General features: G+C 37.8%; 1 protein-coding gene across 3 annotated transcripts in view; it reads right to left on the reverse strand.

The window, feature by feature from the left end:
- Positions 1-1,432: 1,432 nt before the first annotated feature.
- Positions 1,433-21,069, reverse strand: part of ZNF385D (zinc finger protein 385D) — a 940,931-nt gene continuing 921,294 nt past the window's right edge. For all 3 annotated transcript variants that reach the window (XM_082729121.1, XM_082729123.1, XM_082729122.1), the window contains 4 exons: positions 14,322-14,552; positions 7,506-7,684; positions 6,362-6,463; positions 1,433-4,515 (listed from right to left, as the gene is read on the reverse strand). In XM_082729121.1, the coding sequence (XP_082585247.1) occupies positions 4,282-4,515; positions 6,362-6,463; positions 7,506-7,684; positions 14,322-14,552 (746 nt within the window). In that variant the 3' untranslated portion in view covers positions 1,433-4,281. The remainder of the gene's footprint in view (positions 4,516-6,361; positions 6,464-7,505; positions 7,685-14,321; positions 14,553-21,069) is intronic.

The following is a 21,069-nucleotide window of genomic DNA, read 5'->3' on the forward strand; positions in this document are numbered from 1 at the left end:
AAAAGAGACACAGTGAATCCTTTATGACTTTGTGAAAAGTCCAGTGTGAATTAGCAACTCCTCTGATAATAGTTGAAGTCTACATTCTGATTGATTAGATGAGAGAGGCCTACAGTGTGGTATATACTCAGGAGGGAGGGAAATACAGAAAACACCTCCGGACATTTGCAAATATTTAAGTAGCTCCATTGTTCATGACAAGAAAGCAATTTTATTTTTGACAGGATGAGAGAAGTGGTCTTTTAATGCTGATATAGTAAATGAGCTCAGCCATATTACTGACCAAAAAATTGAGGACAAAGCATTAGTCGATTAATTATTACCCTGCTGGTCAGAGATAAAGTCTACAATACAATTGGACTTCTTTCAGCTCATTTTTTCCCCACCACTTTATGATGCTTTCCTTTATATAAATAGTTATTACTATAATGTCATCCATGCTAATGTATAGAAAAGTAGTCCTTAATACAAATATTAATTCGTATTTGAAGGAAGAGGTCTCTACACCACTTGAATCATTTAGCTTTGTGATCTGATTTCTTCAGGAAAGTTGACCACCACATGGGTATGGGGTCAAAGTACTTAAAATTTAATTGTAGGTGAAATTTAATGCCACGTGTGCTATATATTGGTCCTGTGCTTTAGAAACTTACATGGGAACATCCACGATAAATTTGAATAATCCTATTTTCAAAAGCCTTGTTGTCTATTATTTTTTTTCACTTTATGATTTCCTGGTCTTTTAATTTGCAAGTGAGTATGAACACTCTCTTTGTTAAATAGTTCTCTGGCAGTAAAATACGTAGCACCTTTCAAAAAAAACCAAATTATAGCTCTGATGATAATGGCATGAATTATTGCAATAAGTGAAGGGAAGCCTAATAGTTCCTTAAGATTGCAATCGTTACAGATGAGGCAGGGATGACATAAATTGCCAAAAGCCAACTGTGTTTGCTTATGTGAATAGAACCACCACTCTTCAAAGATTAGGACCAGTGATAGGAGCAATTTGTCATGTGTAATCACCTGTTTTCTCAAGAGAGAAATACAGTACCTCCCCAACGACTGTTTCCCATTTGTCTGGATGATCCGGATGAGGGGCAGCAATGCTTTTTCCAGAGGCATCTGACTCTTGCAATGCATTTATATCTGTTTCAAATGAAATCGGAGATGCTTTCCCTATCACTTCTTTGCCATGGGTGTGATGCGTGGGGAGGTATATATATCCATAAAGTCAGACCACCCTTCGGGATTTTCAGAGCACCGGTGCTGACCCATCTGAATTATTGATCTTTATTCATGAAAAAAGTTCCCTAAGGGAAAGGATAGGGCTTTATAGCAGTCTGAACCGTAACGGATGTTGATCTGGTGTTGATAAATAATGTGGAGTGGAGGGAAGCAATTCACAGAAAGTCCACTGTAAGTTCCATAGTTAGGCTTCATCCTTTATTAGGTAGTGAGGAAAAGACAATTGATGATTACAACTCCAATTTAAGAGACCATTTAAACAAAAATGGTTCCATAGCGAAGTGAGGCAGAAGGGATTTAGGTATTTCTGAGTTTTCTCATATGGCTGATGGAGAAAATATGGCTGATTTGTTTGTTCCCAGCAAATCATTAAAGTTAGTAACACCTTGTGATCCAGGACTCTTTGCATCCCAAAGGCCCTGACTTCTAGTGGACTGGCTGATTCACTTTGGTGAAAATGGGGGAAGAACAGTAAAAGCACGGAGTAGTGAGAGTGCATCAATTAACATTAAGTTCTCCAACAGAAAGAGGTTTTATCAGGTGTAAAGGCTGTTGGGTAAGGATTCAGGCTAAGTTACAGTGAAAGATCAAACTATTTAACAAACCAGAACAAGGCAACTAAAGTTCAAACCCTTTAGAAGCTGGTCACATGGGATATAGACAGAGCCCCGAACAACAAACTCACGAGTGACTTTCCATCTGGCTGAACCAGTAAGGGGTGTGTGTGGAAAAAAAGGAAACACTTGCTAAGACCAGAGAGTAGAGGTGTTGGTAAACATAAATCACTGGATACTTTCAAAAAACAAATTTTAATACTAACTAACGTGTTTAACCAGAGATGTGTGGTTTGAAATTCTTTTTACCAAAGACCAATGAAATAACTTTTGTCTTTTGTCTAGCTTATCTACCTGCTATCTTCCCTTTTCTTCCTTCCTTCTCTCCTTCCTTCCTTCCTTATTTTGTTGATTGTTTAACAAAAGGTGTATAAAGCCAACTGTTTTAAAGATATGTTTATATGACAAATGTCTACAGCTGGATGACGGAGAAGAACTCCAAAGACCATGTTCGATGTTGAGCACCAAGCACGCTATGGGTGTTTCTCAAATATAAAATGACAAATGCAATATACCTATCTCTCCAATGGTTTCCTCTGGAATCTTTGTACCTCTCAAAAAGGTTACTACAGTTTAGATAAGAGCAGTTTCAGGAAGGCCATACCCAGCCCTTCCCTATAGATTTAAATAGTCTTTACAAAACCTTTTCAAAAATATTTTTTTTCTCTAAACCTAAATCATGTAGGGTTGATTTGTACATGTTTTAACATTGTTCTAAGTTTAAGTGTCCTTGTTCTTAATGCAACAGACTGGCTGCATCGAATCCCATCATAGTGATAGGTATACATTAGCTTTCTATGGGAAAAAGCAAATAGCCTTTATCACAAATTAAAGGCACAGCTATTTTTATGCCATTTGTTACCAACTTAATGATAACATGTAACATGGGATGGTTATATAATTATTTTATATAGAATTTCTTTTTATAAGTTATTCTCTTAATCTTTCTAACATATATACAATATACATATATTTATATATACCCCTGATAAATCTTGTTTTAAAGGTAAAACATCAACTCCTTTCAGCCTTTTGGTGACTATCAAAGGCTGCCAGTATTTCATAACTCCACTAGTGAAATCATGGTCAAGTGCACCTTACCAGAATTTTTCCAACACTATATCCTCGGTCTGCAATCACCTTAGATTCATTTTTCTTGTTTTACTAGCGTTTAAGTATATATTAATTGTTCATATCATGTCAGTAGGAAATCTAAAAAAGAAACAAGAAAAAGCCCACAATAGCTAACATCTATCCTCATGTTCAAAGCAGAAACCTTTGCCTAAGAGATAACCTTACTGGTATGATATAAAGGGGATATTGCAGGGATGCAATATTCTCTGTTTTTTTTTTGTGGTTTTTTTTGGATATGTACTAACATGAAAAATCTTTACTTTAAACAATCATCTTAGGTTACGATAATTTCTTATCCACTAAACAGAACAGTTGTACTGATTTCTTTCTAAACACCCACAATGCACGGGTTTACCTGTTTTCAGATATAGTTTCATTACAAAGATTTCTTTCCCTCTTTCCAGCAACACTGCTTCAGGGGGAGGAAAAAATACTTTGTAAGAAATGACCTTTATTAATATCTCCCCCACCTCTATGCTTAAGCTGTGCTCTCTTGTCCTCAACTTAAAGTTACCTATAGTCTGGATGGGGGAGAGAATATGGACCAGGAAGACCTCCGCAGAACCCTCCGGTGTTTGTGTATCATTTGGCTGCTTACCGGCATGAAATAGTTGTTCATTCTACCTTTTGGAATTCTTTATAACCTAGTGGCATAGATTGAGACACAGCACTATTGTTTACAAGACATCTACTGTATCTACTTTTGTTGGGATAAATACCCAGTAATTGCTGTCATAGCAAGAGGACCAGCACGGGTACTACTATTCACAGTGTTGCTTTTGTTTTTGTTTTTGTTTTTTTTCTTTTTTGTTTTGTTTTTTGTTTTTCTTTTTTCATATTATCTTAATCTACAGAGTAAATTATTATATATATACATTGGAACCAGTTAATGCCCTTACAATGTATAGCTGTTTCATAAAGCAGGAAAGACAATGCAGAGGGAAATAGGTGCCCAAAAGCACAGTCACAAAGGCTTCAGAAATTCTAGATACCACTACAAGTCAATGCTGGAGATCACTTCTAAAACAATCAGTGTTCAAGAGGAATGCTTTAATTTAGAGAAAATACCACCCCCCCACCCCTAAGCCTCCCTCTCTTTTTTTTTTTTTTTTTTTTTAAATAATCTTTTCGATTCACTATCAAAAGTCCTGGCTCTTCAGATAGACTTTAAACTATAAATAAACACTGCATAGTTCTCTTTTTTGTTGTTGTTTTGTTGTTGTTGTTGTTGTTGTTTGTTTGTTTTTTGAAAAATTATTGCAGTACAAGTACTCCCATTTGGAACTCAGTAAGGAGCAAACAGCACAGGAGTGTGGGCGGTCCGAATAGGTCCGGGAGCTGGCCGCAGGAGAGCTGGAGGGAGTGCCGAGGTCTGGAACAGTGTGGCCGCTGGGGCAGTTCGGAGACTGAAGGGGGAGTTCACGGCCACTGCGGCAGCAGCGGCTGCAGCTGCCAGTGGGTTTGGTAGAATTCGTGGAGCCAATGGCTTTGAAGGTTCTTTTGAAAATACTAATTTTACCTGCAAGGGAGAGAGAGAGAGAGAAAAAAAAAAAAAGACAGAAGGACAGGAGTTTGGGCATCTACCCATAGAATCCAGAATGATGGGCAGCTTTTAAAATGTAGCAGGAAGCAACTACAAAGATAAAAATCACACTTGGGAAGGTCAATAAGAATAACGGAAAGTGTAGAACATCTTTCCTTTGAAAGAGCTGGAAGAGCACTTGAAGATGGCCAGCTTGGACTGTTGGTCCAGGAAAGTACTCAACAACCTTATTTTATTTTTCATCATAAATATACCACCTGAGGAAAGTATTCATGTTGAGGAAGAAAGTATGGAATTTTCACTCCCCTGTACACACACACACATGAACTGTCACAGAATTGATATTTTAAAAGAGACATTTATTAATGCTGACAGCTACTATTAGGCTATCCAAGTGTATAAACTGGGCAGCCCAGCAAGGTGTGAGGTATTAATGAAGAGAAATAAAAATAACAAAGTTTCACTTTCAAGGTGAAACTTGCCTCCCCCCAAAATCTGCCATTTTATGCTTCCTCTTTGTGCTAATGGTAACAATATTCTCTCAATCCTACTCTACAAAACCAGTTCATTCTTTGGCTAGTAGCATTAGTAAGATGGCTGTTCTCACAGAATGTTCCCATTTATGGAAACGGTAACACAGTGAGAGCTAGGAAGGAGGTTTTGGATGGTGACATTAACACAATTTGACTTCCCTGTTTATTTAAGAACCATTCACTTGATTGTTGAAAGCTGCATCTATGCTGGTCAGAAATAGCACTCAAAGTTATGACTAGTGCTGAAACATCAGCTCTGTGCAGAATTCACAGCCTTTCAATGCAGCTAAAATTGCTTCTGTACAAAAGAGTAAAGTGACTTCATTTGCATAAAAATGGGTGATGCTACTAAATTAATTGGGTCAACTCCTACTGAGGTCTCATAATAGATGATTGCAGTTTTCCTTTAACTATATTTTCATGTGCCAGCAGCACACAATAGCACCGATTATTAATAAGATCTATTTTGAAGAAAACAGATTTCAAAATGCACAATTCAGCACATGCTGTATAGATCAGTTGTTCTTAACTTTTCATTGAGCCCTGGGTCTCCCTGATGAAAGCTATGGTCAATTCAACCAGGAAAACAAAAACAAGAAACAACAAAACCCCGCCACGTGGTCATAAATATTAGCTTGAGATTGTCAGGTTTCACAGATTTCCCTTAAATTCCTAAAAAAATATTCCAGGTCAAGACATTTATACTAGTATGTTCACTAATAAAAAGGTGTATTTGGGGTAATGGAAAGAAGGCATCTCCCAGGAAGAATTTCCCCAGGCCTCAGATATTATTCTTGGTGTAATAATTAAATAAAATCAGTCATGCCCTTGAAACCATGCTATTCAAAATCCAAAACTGGTGAGGGTATCAAAAACACCAGTGCTTTGTCCCATGAAGATATTAAAAAAGAGAGACAAGAACTTTTTTTTCACTGAACTTTCCTAAAATTATCCACTGACAGCAAGACCAGATATCATGATATCACTTACTTGACTCAAAAGTTTGGCTTTACTCCCTTCCCCACGCTCTGTCATTAACCAGAGCCCAACTCCAAAAGATATAGCTACCAGACTGTGGCTAAACGTGGCAAACCACCCACACAACTCACAAAACTAATAATTCTATTGTTGGAGTGAGGGTTGGGACTTTCCAATCAATTGTTTCTTATGACTAAGGTCCCTTCCGTTTATTTCACTTAATAATTGACAACAACAACAAAAAAATCAAGTTCATCAGACAGTGGGACATTCAAGATCACTGTTGATTGGGAATAGATGATGACACTTACCCCCAGAGGATGTGCTGCCTTCTGTAGTTTGTTGTAAGGACTGTATTTAGGTTTCGGGGGCTTCCCAGCAGCTCTGTCTTTGTGCCTTCTACTGCTAATGTGCTATTAAAAACAATTAAAAATGACAGTGTTTAAAAAAAATCATCCCCCAACCCCCCCCCCCCAAATACTGATTTAACCTAAGGAAGAAGATTAGTTATTTAATACAAGTTGGAGAGACAAAAAACAAAAAAGCATGCACTTTTGTCCTTGGGTTCTGATGGCTTGAGGATATATATTTTTATGTTACCTTTTTTAGTATATTTTTAACAAATAGAAGGCTCTTGGTTTTCCCAGCCTTTTTCTTTATCGCTGTGCAGATCTCCTTTTTAAAAGTGTACAAAGGGAAGGAATGTCTAAAGGAATTTTATGTGCAAATAAACAAAGATGCCCAGGCAGGCATGAATTTATTTCCATACTAATATTTACCCTCACATTTGTACAGCCAAATGTCAGCCCCTTAAATTCTAAAGATAAATAACGAAGGTGCATAAAATGAGCACAATATTGCACACATGCATATAAAATACAACACAATATGAGGGCTGGGCCTTTAGTTGGCAACGTCTAACTGATCTCTTTGGAGGGCTATTCACAGTAAAAGTGAATGCAATAGGATTAGTCATCCCTTTAGCAGGTGGCTGCAGGATTTAGCAATACAGTACAACACCATGTAATAAAGTACATAAAATAAAAGAATAGAACAGTATAAAATTAGTTGTAACATGTAAATATCTAAACAAGTAAAAATGGAACATTGCAATTTGACCTTTCAAGAAAATCAACACTTTTGAGTGGGAAACCTGGCAGAGAAAAGATCTAATACTCCTTTTCCTCCCACTCTTCAGAAAAAAGAATAGTACAAACTCACTTCAGACATTTTCTGAAAGGACTTAGAAAATATTACATTTTACTATTTCCTTGGCAACTAAACTAGGCATAAATAAATAAAGGCAGTGAGTAGAAGATAAGTGGATGGATGGATAGATGGACGGACGGGACAGAGAGGAAAACGGGAAAGAAAGGGAACAAAGGAAGCACACACATTTGCTTATCGGGATGTCCCCTATCTGTTGTTTTCATTTCTAGAATATGCGCTGTCTACCTGTTTAAGTTGTGTTTCCGAGTTGACGTGCACATCACAGATTTCACAGTGAAACGTTTTGTTTTGCAGACCTGTGTTTCCCTTATTAACTGGTCCTTTGCCTTTCACGCCTGCCCTAGGAAAGGCTTTGATAGTCCCGCTTCCATTCCGAGCTTCTAGCATGGTTTTGTGCTTAGTACCTGCCAGGAAGATTTAGAAAAAAAGAAAGAAAAATTAATCTTAGCTAGTATGTGCCTTTGGGAAATGATACAGTAACAAAATGTGATGCCTAGTTTTAGAGCAGTTCTTGCAGGGATTATGACTGAGATATGCTTAACTTAGAAGACAATGAGGTCTGACCACCTTACATTACATAATTAATTGCTCATGTTTTTACAATGTCCCACATATCAAACCAGCACCATTAACAGAACACCTACACTCCAGAGTCCCTGGATGAAATTAAATGGGTGTGACTTTGTTGCACTTCCTCTCGATGCTAATAAGACATAAATGATAGCAGATGAGGAAGAGTGATTTAGTTGCTCAAGGTATAGTTGGAGGTGATGTGTAACAAATGTAATCAGCTTAAACATGGTGTGTTTACAGAAGTGGCACTAATTAAAGACCCACTTTCTAAACAGAATACAAACAAGCTTTCTTGGCTATGTGTTTTAGGTTCAAAAAGGAAGAGGAAGAGTATAAAGATCTTGATGCCTGAAAAAAAAAAAAAAAAAAAAAGCCCATTAGGATAGTAAAGCCCAAACTGGTCATAACTCAATTTCAAATGTAAAAACAAATGACCAAGGAGATAAGCAATGAAAGGCTAAGAAGTTACACTATACACAAAAGCTTCTTTTTAATAAACTGATGAACATCTCTGGACTCTCACTCATGATGAGTGTAATTCCCGTTATTAACACTTGTTTGTTTGGTTTTTAGCCTGGTAGTTTATGAATGGGAGTTTTCTCTCAAAATTTTGTTCACAAGTTTCTTTTTCTTCGTGTTGATAACTATTCTTTATTTTTATCACTTAGCCATATGGTTTTGCTATGGAATTTTCTCTCGTCATCATTTATGTCCTTCCTTTCTGCCATTAAACCCTTTTTTTTCAGTGGTTTCTCTTTCCTACTTTTGTTTATTAGATTGTTATCAGTTCTGGAGGCATAAAAAATAAGATTCTCAATTTTCTGGATTCCTGGACCAGCCTTCCAGAACCATTGACCATCAACGAGGAAAACACATTAAGGGGCACACTAGGTCAGCGCCAATGACCATCGCCTTAAATAAGAGGTGATGAATACAAGAAACAGGTTCACAGTCGCGTTTCTCTCTTTTAGAATGATTGCAACATTACCGAATCCAATATTAAAAAAGGTATATTCTTACAACATAGATTCCCCACGTTGAAGGTCGTATTCTTATGCACATCTATGAAAATGTTCATATCCCAACATATGAAGGAAAGAGAAAAAGGTCGACATCTTGTAAGTAGACTGGAGGACTTGAAATGTGGAGCTGGTGGGGAGGCCTCTCTGCTTTTCCCTTTCAGTTTGCAAGCCCCCTCCACCTGCCCTTTGCAAAACAGACACAAATATATTTTACTCTGCAGATGGTGTAAGTCAGTGTATGGCAAAACAATGCTTTGGGGAGCAAGATCTATATACAAAGATATATATATATATATATATATATTTTTTTTTTTCCTTTGTCTCACTGTGTGTGTGGGGGGGGGGGGTGTGTCTAGATGGTTGTCCAACCTTCTTTATCCAAACAGGTGATTTTATCAAAATACTTCTTTTCCATACAGTTTCTTCAGTCAAAGTGAGAAGCATTCCTGGGCTGGTTTGGCTTATCAATGCTTAGGAAGCAGTCTGTAGGAGAGCAGCTCTTATTCTGACTGTCTAGAGGGACTCTTGACCCACCCAATATCTTCTGTAATTGGGAGGCTTACCGTTACCCTGGAAGAAGCTGAATAGGAGTGGCAGATAATCTTTGGACCTTAGTAATAATAAGGCCATGAACACTGACCACAGCTGAGTGGCTTAAATGAATTTCTCACTTGAAACGTGAAACAGATGTCTTGATGAAACAAGTCTTTACCTAATTCTCTTCCTGAACACAGAAGCACGAATTAGACATGGGCTTCTTGAAGGCAACTCCAGGGGTTTGCTCATCCTGTATTCTTATTGCCTGATCCACAGGAGATACAGCTCAAGTATTGGGTATGAATAAAGAGCAATGAACACATATTTGTCAAGAGCATGGTGGACTCTGGCTCTGGCATGGTAGGAGTCGGGGTTTGCCTCCATTAGCTGTGTGGTTTACATTTCTTTGTGCTTCAGTGTCCTCAGCTGTGGAAGAGGAAATTATTTGCTCCACTGAAGTGTTACATGAAATGCATTTATTGTTCTAAGGATTACTTTTGGCACTTCCATGAACTCTCAGTAAATTTTAGTGCTCTTCTCCTTCTTAACAGTGTTGGTTTTGTTTAAGCAAAAATTTAGAAATCTCTAAAAGTTAGTAAAGTCTATCCTTTGATAAGTGCCTTTTCTGTATATTAAAACTTAGTGAGGGATAGAATAAGCCCTGTCTAGGGACAGAAAAGCTCAAACGAGCCCAATGAAAATTATCAAAGGTTACCACTTCAAGTTATTGCCAGAAAAATTTACCCAAATTTGTAATAAGCACTAACTATAAAACATTTTAAAGGTTTTTAATTATGTAGAGAAAACCATCAAAATCAGCTAAGCAAAGCATTACTTAGTAGAATGTTTTGGGGAGATTTCTTTCAAGAAAAAGACAAATTTTTTTGTATTATTTGTGTCTATAACATACAACTGAAAGGAGACTTCCAGATCTTTTGAAAAGAGTATGTCCTCTTAAGTTGTTTTAAACATTCTTAGACTGTTTTGTGAATCATGCCAGTAAGCTATGATAACTACTTCTCTCAAATTCTTAAAAAAAAAAAAAAAAAAAGCAAAGCGGGAATACTCATACTTAAATCCTGCATTCAAATGTTGTGGAACATAAATCCATTAACTGCAAATTCAGTGAAAAATAAAAGAGAAAGCAAATGAAATAACACAACTGATCCCCAAATAATGCTAGCAGCAACTGTGGTCACACTAATAATAATTCATCCTTACAAGGGCTTCTTAGCGCCATTAAAGAGAGAGGGAGAGAGGTCCAAAGAGAACAGTTGACTTGTCCAGGTTCACACAGAATTGTTATTTGTGGATCTGAGGTAAAAATGGACTGAGCGCTTCTAGCTCATCCCATGGTGACATACAAGAGGTTGTGTGCGATGGAAGCTATAATCTCAAAATTGGTTTACGATTAAAAAGAAAAACCATAAATGTATAACTCTACATTGAGAACTAAAGACCTTATTCCATGCATATGGAAGGGAAAAAAAGGGAGAGAAATACTTAGAATTACAATTTAGATGCACAGGACACATATCCCCACCCTACAGTCTGGTTGTTTCTGAACAAAATTGGCCTTCAAACCGAGTTCCCTGAAAAAAGCACAATCTTCACAGTAGTTTCCTAATATCTAGCTCTGAAAGCAAGCAGAGAACTGTTAGTGATACAGGGGGGGTTGGGGGGATGAGTATGGGGGCAGTGGAGCCCACAGGCAGTGACTGTAGTCTGCTGTGGGTCCAGGTAATAGAGGGATCCACGAAAGAGAACTAGAAAATAATTAAATGGACTAAAGCAGACCGTCTACTTTCCACCTTCACCATGAACTGGCAACTCTAACCTATGTCCATGATAAAGGACTGTGTCCTAGAACACAATTTGTCTATATCCTAAACAAGCAGTGTTTTTCCTGTTGAGATTTCAGCATATATCAAATTAGCCCATTGCTAACTTACCCTATACTAAACATCATATGCTACATGGAAATAAATGGGTAGACCTCTCTATTACACCGTGGGCCACAGACACACAGGAATTTGGCTACAGTCTCCTGTTTCATTAGCAATTCCCTACCTGTTTGAAAACATTCAAGCTCACAAAGGCTGCAGTTCATGCCTTTGGCCCCAGTGGTACTCTGTATTTTTAATGTAAACAATACATCATAAGTGAACAATGAGATGATAACACCTGGATTGTAAAGATGAAGTGACAGAATTTGAGCTAACTCCATTCAGTCATTCTGTGTGACCACTGGACATTTTTATGTTTAAAACAGTGAAACGCAGTGGGAGCCCCGTGGTGTCACGGCTTTGTTTGGCAAGTCCAGTAGCCCACGTTGGTAACTGCCTAGTGATGCATCGGTCGCTGGCCGCTTCCCTTCCCTGTTCCCCCTTCCCATTTCCTGACCCATGCCCTTGGCCTCGCCTAAAAGCCATTTGCTCTCAAATCCTGGTCTCAGAGTCTGCTTCTAATGGAACCCAAACTAAAACACACCACACTAATCTTAGGATGACTCCTACAACAGCTACTCTTTTTGTGGCAGGCAAATGAGCCTACAGAGATTCCCTCTCCTTTACATCCCCCTCCCTTGGGTTTCCCCACATGGGATCTGAAGGCAAAGATGATACCAGGGCACGAGGCGCAGTTGTCTGACTGTGGAAATGACTGCATTCACCATCCACAGGTAGAGGACGTCCGGGACACAATGAGCTGCCCTCCGCTGCTTCAGTTACAAAAGAGAGCTGATTTGCAGATCAAAAATGGTGCACAGAGGGGATTAAAGAGAATCTACTCCTATATCTTCTCTTCTTCCTGGGCCACCTCCAGTTCTGGCCCAACTGGCTAGTGCAAGTCTCGTGGGATGCTGAAAATAAGCACTGGGTCTGGACTCTGGAAAAAAATCTCTGATGTAGGAAGGGAAATGCAGGGATAAAGAACCAAGCTTAGGCAGAAGGGGGGAGGTTATAGTTCACTGACCGTACTGAAGGTTTGGAGGGGACAACCCTATAAAGGGTTTCCTATAAGGTTACACGCATTTACCACCTTAAACTCTCAAATAAGATGGTTCCAGTAGTTCTCAGCTCTGCCTGCGCAACACTTGAGGTTTTTTGTTTTTGCTTTGTTTCTTTTCCCAAATAGTGGCTTCCAGGCCTGGATATATAATAAATCAGAACCCCCAGATATAGGGAATCATATATATCTGAAAGTGATATGGGTGAATGTGCTTTTAAAGCTTTATGGGTATTTCCCACACACAAAGCAGAGATAAGATTTATAGAATTGGAGTATGAAAAATGTTGACCTGATATGACATAATGAAATAACGAAGAATACTTTGCTTCTTAATCAAAGGTTTCTGATAAGAATTCAGGAAGGACATCCAAATTCTTGATAAATTAACTCCAGCCTCAAAGGTATGGTTTGTTTATCTGTCAAAGCGGAGCGCCCACCACCCCGCCCCGCAAATGAATGTGTTTCTCTGTCACTATGCAGAATGATCAAGAATTCTTGAGAAATAAATGGACTTTCAATGATGTTTTTGCTCTCCAATTATCTGGCATCCCTGAATAATGTAATTGCATGAGTAAAACATGAGGCACGTCTGCACGGTATAGATTCTGACTTGGGGCCAGATCTTTTTCTGTGTTTCTCAGCCTCTGAACTCATGAACTCCCGGACGACAGCTCATGTTGCATGCAGGGGGGAAGAGATGTGTGGAAGGCATTGCTCTCCATCTGCAATTACTCCCGTAGAATACTGAAGTCAATACTTGAGCATTACCGTGCAGCACAGTGATTGGCCAGTGACAGACAACATAAAGCTGCAATATTAACCCAGGGTATGACTTACAAATGATTCTGTTCCTATTGTGATTGCTGACATGGTCCTGGCAATGAACCCAGCCTTTTAGAGGAAATCTAATCTAGGGCCAAAGGGCTGTCTAAAATCTTGGGCAGAATATATATCAGTTATCTATATCTATATATCTACACATAATTTAATTATAGATATAAATATATAATCTAGATATATAGATATAAATATAGAGATCTGGGCTCTCTTTTTGCATCGACTTATCCAGATAGATAGGTATAGGTATAGATATATAATACCTATATAATACCTTTCTATAGATGTAGATATACAATAGATGGATAGAATTGAAGTATATTGGGAAGCATTTCATCCTGGCTTATTAGTATGTTCTATTATGATATATTCAAGTTTAGTGTTTAAGTTAAAATAACCTAAGTTGAAATCATGGCTCAGCCATTTAGTTGGTCATGTGCCTGGCCTGAGCCTCAATCAAATAGCAAGAATAATATCTTTAGGTTGTCACAAAGAGTAAATAAACTATTACATGTAGAGAACACACCTCAGTGGTTGCCCATAATAAGCACTTTACCTTTAATTGTCCTGGTGATATAGATTTACACCAAACAGCGTCATTTGCCGTAAAAACCATTATGGAGAGGTTTTAGGCAAAAGCACATTGAGTTTTGGAACCAAATTTTGTAGCTATATTATTGACAAAACTTTAGAAAATGTCATTTAGAAGCCAATGCGTGGGAGTACATAGCAGTTTTGAAATCAAATAAATGCAAAGCTTTTACTCTAGAATTACATTGTATTTTATCTCCTAATATTTAATAACACACGTGCACATGCACACACACACACACACACACACACATCTGTAAACACAAGCACATTAAGGAGCCCCACAGTCCTCTCTTGTGCCCATGCAAATGACACTTTGCATGTCATTTTTAATTTTTAATGGTTGATGACTTCCATGTAATAATTGCCAGTTTTCTACCACCCCTTTGTCCCCTGCTGCAAACGATCTAATCCATTCAGAGGAGGATAATTGCAGAGCTGTTGAGACAGAAGAGAAATCACTGCAACTCACCACTGTTGTGCGCCTCCAGCTGCGAGGCAGAGTTGACGGCAACCTTGCAGAGCGAGCAGTAAAGAAGCCGTTTTGCCTTTTCTTCCTCAGTCTCCGTGGAAGGGCATGAGCTATTGCCACTGGCTGTCGTGGGGCTTTTTTCCACTTTGGAGGTGATCTCAGTTGTCATAACACTGCTTTTGCGAATTTCCACAGTTGTCGTTGATACTGCTGGTGTCCCTGCGGTACTGTCTGCATTCAAAATAACAGGAAAGAAGGCGAAAACAGCGGTATTATCTTTCCCTATTTGGAAATGTATCACTAATATTACATTATGCTAATAATGATGAGAACAACCAGTAATTGCTGCCTCTCTACTATGAGTCAATCACCTCATGAAGAAATTTGTATAGATGGGCACGTGTAGTTGTCTATATTGATTAAAAAAAAAAATACGCAGATGATTCTGAAAAATACACCCAAATACACTTTCATTTTTTTTTCCTGTGGGACAAATAAACATACTCACAGATTTCTCTTGTTAACATATGGCCTTAGTAAAATAGTATTTGCAATGCCTTGTACTTTGTATGCCTCTATTTCTACACAGATGGCTTTTTAAAAAATAGAGGATAAACACTTTAAAGATATTTTTTATTTTTCTTTATTATTCATATTTCTATTTTCATTCTACATTTATTTCTTTAATTAAAATATAAGTACTGATCATTTTCTATAGGCTTGTGCAAAGAAAGAAAAAAAAATGGAACCTGATAACATAAGGGTTTGTTCAGATCAACGATTTAGAAAATCATTGTCCTATTTACAAAGAGTTATATATTCAATGCCAGGTACAAAAACTCTGGTCTGGCATATATATTAAATGCATGCTTTGTACCGGGCTGCATTCAGAGAGTTTGTTATGTAGTTTTCAAACATCAATGGCCACTCTACAAGAAATTCACTGACTGGTCGCCCCATGTTAATGTCACATCATCGTTCTAGGAGTCTGATGACCACGGAAGTGTTGATGTACTGGAATGCTACAATCCTTCTGGCTCCAAAGTCTGATTCTAAATCTGGAGAGGTCAAGCTATAAAGCAAAAGTCCTTTATCCTGACTTCACTTGGGCATACACAGCTCCCATTCTGAAGATGACAATTACCAATTACCATCAGCAATGTTTGCCATATCCAATAACAAATTGCAAAGGATCTCTAATGTTCCTAACCTTCCTACCTTTCTACTATTTATTTTTTGTCTCCCAGCTGGCTGGTTCTTAACCTCCTATTCAAAATATTCCCAGGCTCTCTCTAGCTCCACCTGCTCTTGGAACTGTTTTTCATTCCAGATGCTGCCATGGTCATTAATGCCACAGTGAAAAGTTCATAATAAGTGAATTAGGCAGTGGTTATAAGGGACAGTGGTCTGCCTGCAATGAAATGTTGTCCTCATAAATGCTTACTTCTTATTAGATCACATTATCAAGAGTTGATTGCAGTTATAGGATCCCCTTTAACTTGGATATCTCCTTTGATCCAGATATAAAGGTGGGAGTTTAGGTGAGATTGGTTATAGCTTCTTTCCCGAATATGGCATCAGAAACACTAGTCAGTCAGAAGAAAAATGGGCTCTTGTTGAGGACTGTTGTATAAAACAGTTCATCTGGATCTTATTTCCTTTGCCTGACATTTCATACATGTTTAATCACTTAACTACTAAGATCATCAAGTAAGCCTCCTTTAGTGTTTTGGAGAATATCCTCCAACCATGTAAAAAGAGTCTGCTCATCAGCTTTTCGTGGCTAGAGAAAAATAAATAAAATTACTTGAATCCCAAGTTTTGCACCAGAATATATTTATTCTCTCAACATTGACAGGTCCATTTCCCGATTAATTTTTACTTGTCTCTTGAGGTGCCTATGTAAAATTATCAGGTCATAGCTAGAAAATATTTCTGAGAACCTATATATGGCATCAAATGCAATGACTATGATAGTCTAGTATCTATTCATTGCTCCCAACAAACCAGAAATGACTGAAAGCATAGGCCTATATGTCTATGAGTAAATAACAAGTGTCCAATTAATTTGCTAAGTGTTTTATATGTAAAATTTCATTTAACCTTCACACAAACTGTACAACTGAGGAAATTCCAGAAATTAAGGACATTTCCAAGGTCATAGATATAGAATATGGTGATTTAGGGCAAAGTGTTTTATAGCTTGAAAACATCAGGGATTAAAAAAAATATTGTGGATGAACTCTTGGCCATGACTGTGACACATGATAAGCTTACAAAGTAAGGTGACAGACAGAAGTAGGCTAAAACTACTAAACTGGTCTTACGATCAGCTCCATGGGGAGTGACAACCGTAAATACAGATATATATTTTAACTTAGTGTGGCTACATGCTAGAGCTGTGTGATACTCTAGGTATTTATTTCATTTAAACCCAGGGAAGGATATCCCTAGTAATACCCAACTTCTAACAACTTCTCCTCTGGATAGACTATATTTATTTTATGTCTTGATCTGAAAACTGTGTGTAGCATAGATCATAGTAATCCTAAACCAACTTCCCTATTTATAGTGATATTCATAAGAAAAGTATACGATAAACAAAACCATAGATCTTCTAATCCCTGTAACAGCTACATCAGTATTTTTTTCTAACCTCTGAGGATAATGTACGTTTAGACCAAGGATGCCACAAGATTAGAAATGCCAGATTCTCTATGCCTAGGGCTTAGTTAAGTATTAACATTTCTCAAGGCAAGTCCTCTGCATGAGACAGTTTTAGAGGAATTAGTATCAAAAAGCCTAACTTCTGTTCTTTCTGCTTTTTGACTTCATAGCTGAGCACAAATCTGTTATTTTCTCAATTTTGCCTTTAATTTGAAAGAAATACAAACAGTTATAGTTTTCACTTTAAATTTAATATATAAATCTTGTATCCATAGGTAGGATTACTATTAATTTATAACAGGACATGGATTTTTTCAGTTCCTTTTCATTTATCAGTGGTGAGAGAAATTTTTCATGTTAAAAGTAAGGTAAGTGTATTTTAAGATTATACTGTATTTAAAGAGAATCAACTATGTTAGACATTGCCTAGAAAATTACATCTAGTCAAGAAATTTTTCTTAATATGGTACATTAAATTACCAATTATACATAATTCTTTATCCAACCAGAAAAGCAGAATCTTCAGTGGGTGTTTATGTTAACAACATATACCTTTGATAAGATGTGAGATGAATTACTTCTATACTTCCTCCCCCAAACTCACAACCCCTGTCCAACCATGGGAAAAACATTCAACAAACCCAAATTTAAAGACATTTTATGAAATTCCTGACCGATAGTCCCCAAAACTGTTAAGGTCATCCAAACAAGGAGCATCTGAGAAACTGTCAAATCTAGAGGAGTCTAAGGAGACATGATGTGATGATTTTATATAATGTGGTAGCCAGGTTAGGATTCTGGAGGAAAGAAAGGGGGGGGGGCATTAGGTAAAAACTTAGGAGATGTGAATGAAACATGGACTTCAGTTAATAATAATGTATCACTATTGGTTCATTAGTTCTGATAAATGCACTATGACATTGTGCGTTGTTAACAGTAAGGGAAAACTGGATGCAGGGGGTGTAGGTGCCCTCTGTAATATTTTTGCACCTTTTCTGTAAATCTAAAGCTATTCTAAAATGAAAAGTTCATTACATTTAAGAAAAATAGAACTATAACCAGTCAACAAATAGTACATCATGTCAGTTACCTGGTAGAATCATGATCAAAAAAAATCTTAGTGGCTTCTTGGTATAGCTTTCTTAGGTTTCAGATTACAATTTTTCAGTCACATAGTGCTCTAGGATAGAAACTGGGACTTGACATTGCAACTCCCAATCCTAAATTAAGTGCTTATTATCCTGTGCTGCAATGAGTCACGGATTCATACTTGATTCCACCAACATTTATTAAGCAGCTGTTTTGTGCTAGGTTCTATATATACTAAACCACTGAGGATGAGAAGGCTGATAAATATCCATCACGGTTCATGAGACATCTCATGATGACTTGATGATAGTAAAGTTAAATCTTTAATCAGGTTTGTCCATTGCTAAATTCTTGCACTTACACTTGGCATGAGAAAAACACTCAAATATTTATTAAAAGAAAACAATGAATGAATGGATAACAATTACAGCTAATGATTATTGAATCACTTTTAAAACATTTACAGGTATGAACTCATTCAGTTCTCATATAAACCTAAGAGGGGAACACCATTTTTATCCCCATCTTGAGAAGAAATTGAGGGATGGAGAGATTTCGGAACTTGCCCAAAGCCAGAGCCGCCAGGTGGAGCACAAGGGTTTGAACTTAGACAGTCTGGCTCAGAAGCATATGCTCTTGGCTCAGAAGCATATGCTCTTCATTTATTTTTTATTGTTAAAAATTTGATTTTTTTAATAAAAGAACTGTATACATTCTCTTCATCTAATGTATTTTTTGCCTCTTCAGCTAATTCAAATTGGTCATGATTTATTATGCATGTTTGAAGATAGCATCTTAAAAATTTGCCTTTAAAAGAAACTAAACATAGCTGAGCTAGAGTCAATCATGTATGTCCAACCATCCATTTATGCTGAGTATTATGTTATTGGAATTATTTTGGGAGGAGGAGAGAAAAGAAAAATCAACAGCTCTCAAATAACCTCTTGTGCAAAATGGTAAAAGTAAACTACAGGTCTTGTCTTGTCTTCCCTTTCTCTCTTTCTTTCTCCCTTCCCTCCTTCCTTCTCCTCTCATCCCTTTTCTCTTTCCTTTCCTTTTCTTTCCTTCCCTTCCCTTTCCTATTTCCTTCCTTCCTTACCCAAAGATGGGAAATTGGAATAATGATTTAATTTTTCCCCAAAGGTTGACTCAGATTTCTTGGCATTCTACAACCAGTGACCTTCTAAGAACTATATATGTCACAAGTCAAAACTAATGGGTGCTATTCAGTGGGAAGAGAAAGGTTTGAGATGGGTTGGGTCTGTATTTCTGTGCAGTTTTTCTGCTAGTATCCTGTAGCAAGTATTCATCATTGCAACTGTCAGTATTTGGCTTTGGCATCAAAACAGATTGCTAATACTTTGTGGGATGGGGTTTTAGTTGGGAACAAGAGAAAAGCTGTCAGTATTCAGAGTGACCCATTTGTGGTCCTCATCCTTGTGCAAAAACACTGCAAATACTTTTTAAATTCCGTATAGCATAAGAAAAGATTTCAGAAAATATCAATGACTTGAATTCCAGAGAGCAAAACAGAGCAGCTAAGTTACATGGTCTAGGTAAGAAATTTATTCTCCTAGACACAAACCTCATTACCCAATAGGACAACTAAAGCTGAGTTATTTAAGTTTCCTCTCAGGTGACAGGAATTAATATTATGACCCAAAGATACTCATCATGTTTTCCTGTAAATTAGAGACTCAGAATTATATACAATTTATGTCCTTCCTCTATGTGTGAATTTAAGTCTCACCCAGGCTTGTTAGCAAGTGAGCAGAACAGCTGCTTCCTCTTAAATATGCTGACATTCTGAAGTATAAAAAGGTGCCTCGTGACCAAAAAATAAAAATAAAAAAAATCCACAAGTTTTTTTTTTATAAATTATTTCTGGTGGTTTCTTTCCGGTGGATGTAAATTAATTTAATTAATATTTATTGAGTACAGGACCACACCATTAGACCCAGGCAAGAATGACCTCTACATTGGATACTGTATTTTTGAGGTCTTCACATTTCACAAGGCATCAACACAAAAGTCTATTTTTTGAATTTGTTGATCTTGTTTAAAAAAAGGTGTTTTTCAAAAAATATTTTTATTTATTTGCCAGAGAGAGATAGAGAGAACATAAGCAGGGGGCATGGCAGGCAGAAAAAGAAGCAGGCTTCCTGCTCAGCAGGGAGCCCAATGTGGGATGTGGGACTCCACCCCAGGGACCTGGGATCGTGACCTGAGCTGAAGGCAGATGCTTAACTGATGAAGCCACCCAGGCATCCCTTGTAAAAAAAAGTTTTTAGAGAGTTTGATAACCAAATGAGCAAATGAGAAAGATAGGAAAGGGAAGTGAGAGCTGGAATGGGTACCTCGGAGGCCTGCATACAGAGTCAGAGCTTACAAGTTTGTGTGTGTATGTATGTGTCTGTATCTGTGTGTGTGCATGTGTCTGTGTGTGTTGCCAGGTGGGTGGCTCAGTCAGCTAAACATCCGACTCTAGATTTCATCTCAGGTCCTGATCTCAGGGTCCTAAGATCAAGCCTCTTCTTGGGATTTGTGCTGGGTGTTGAGCCAGCTTAAGATTCTCTCTCCCTCTCTTCTCTCCCTTCCCCTGTCCCTGCTCCTGTTCTTTTTCTCTCTCCAGAAAGAAAGAAGGAAAGAAAGAGGAATGAAGGGGGAGGAGAGGTAGAAGGAGATCACAGCCTATATCTTGAAACCAGAGGAAGAGGTTAGTTTGTTCATACCTGGGCTTCATCAAATCACCTTAGCAGACAAAGTCCGGGGAGAAGAGGTACCTCCCCCACAGGCTACCTGATTTGGGTGGATCCAATCACCACCCAAAAAATCCTAGCTTGGGGAGCAGCTTCTGCCCTGCCCTCCAGGATCTGTCTTACCCCTTGGCAGGACTCAGGTCTGACACAGGTGAGTAGATCTCTTACCCTTCAGGTCACAGGGGCAATCCCTGGGGTGCAGACTGTGGGGTTGCTAGGTGAAGACTGAGGTA

This window comes from Mustela nivalis (genome assembly GCF_964662115.1).
Source record: "Mustela nivalis genome assembly, chromosome: 1".
Lineage (NCBI taxonomy): Eukaryota > Metazoa > Chordata > Mammalia > Carnivora > Mustelidae > Mustela > Mustela nivalis.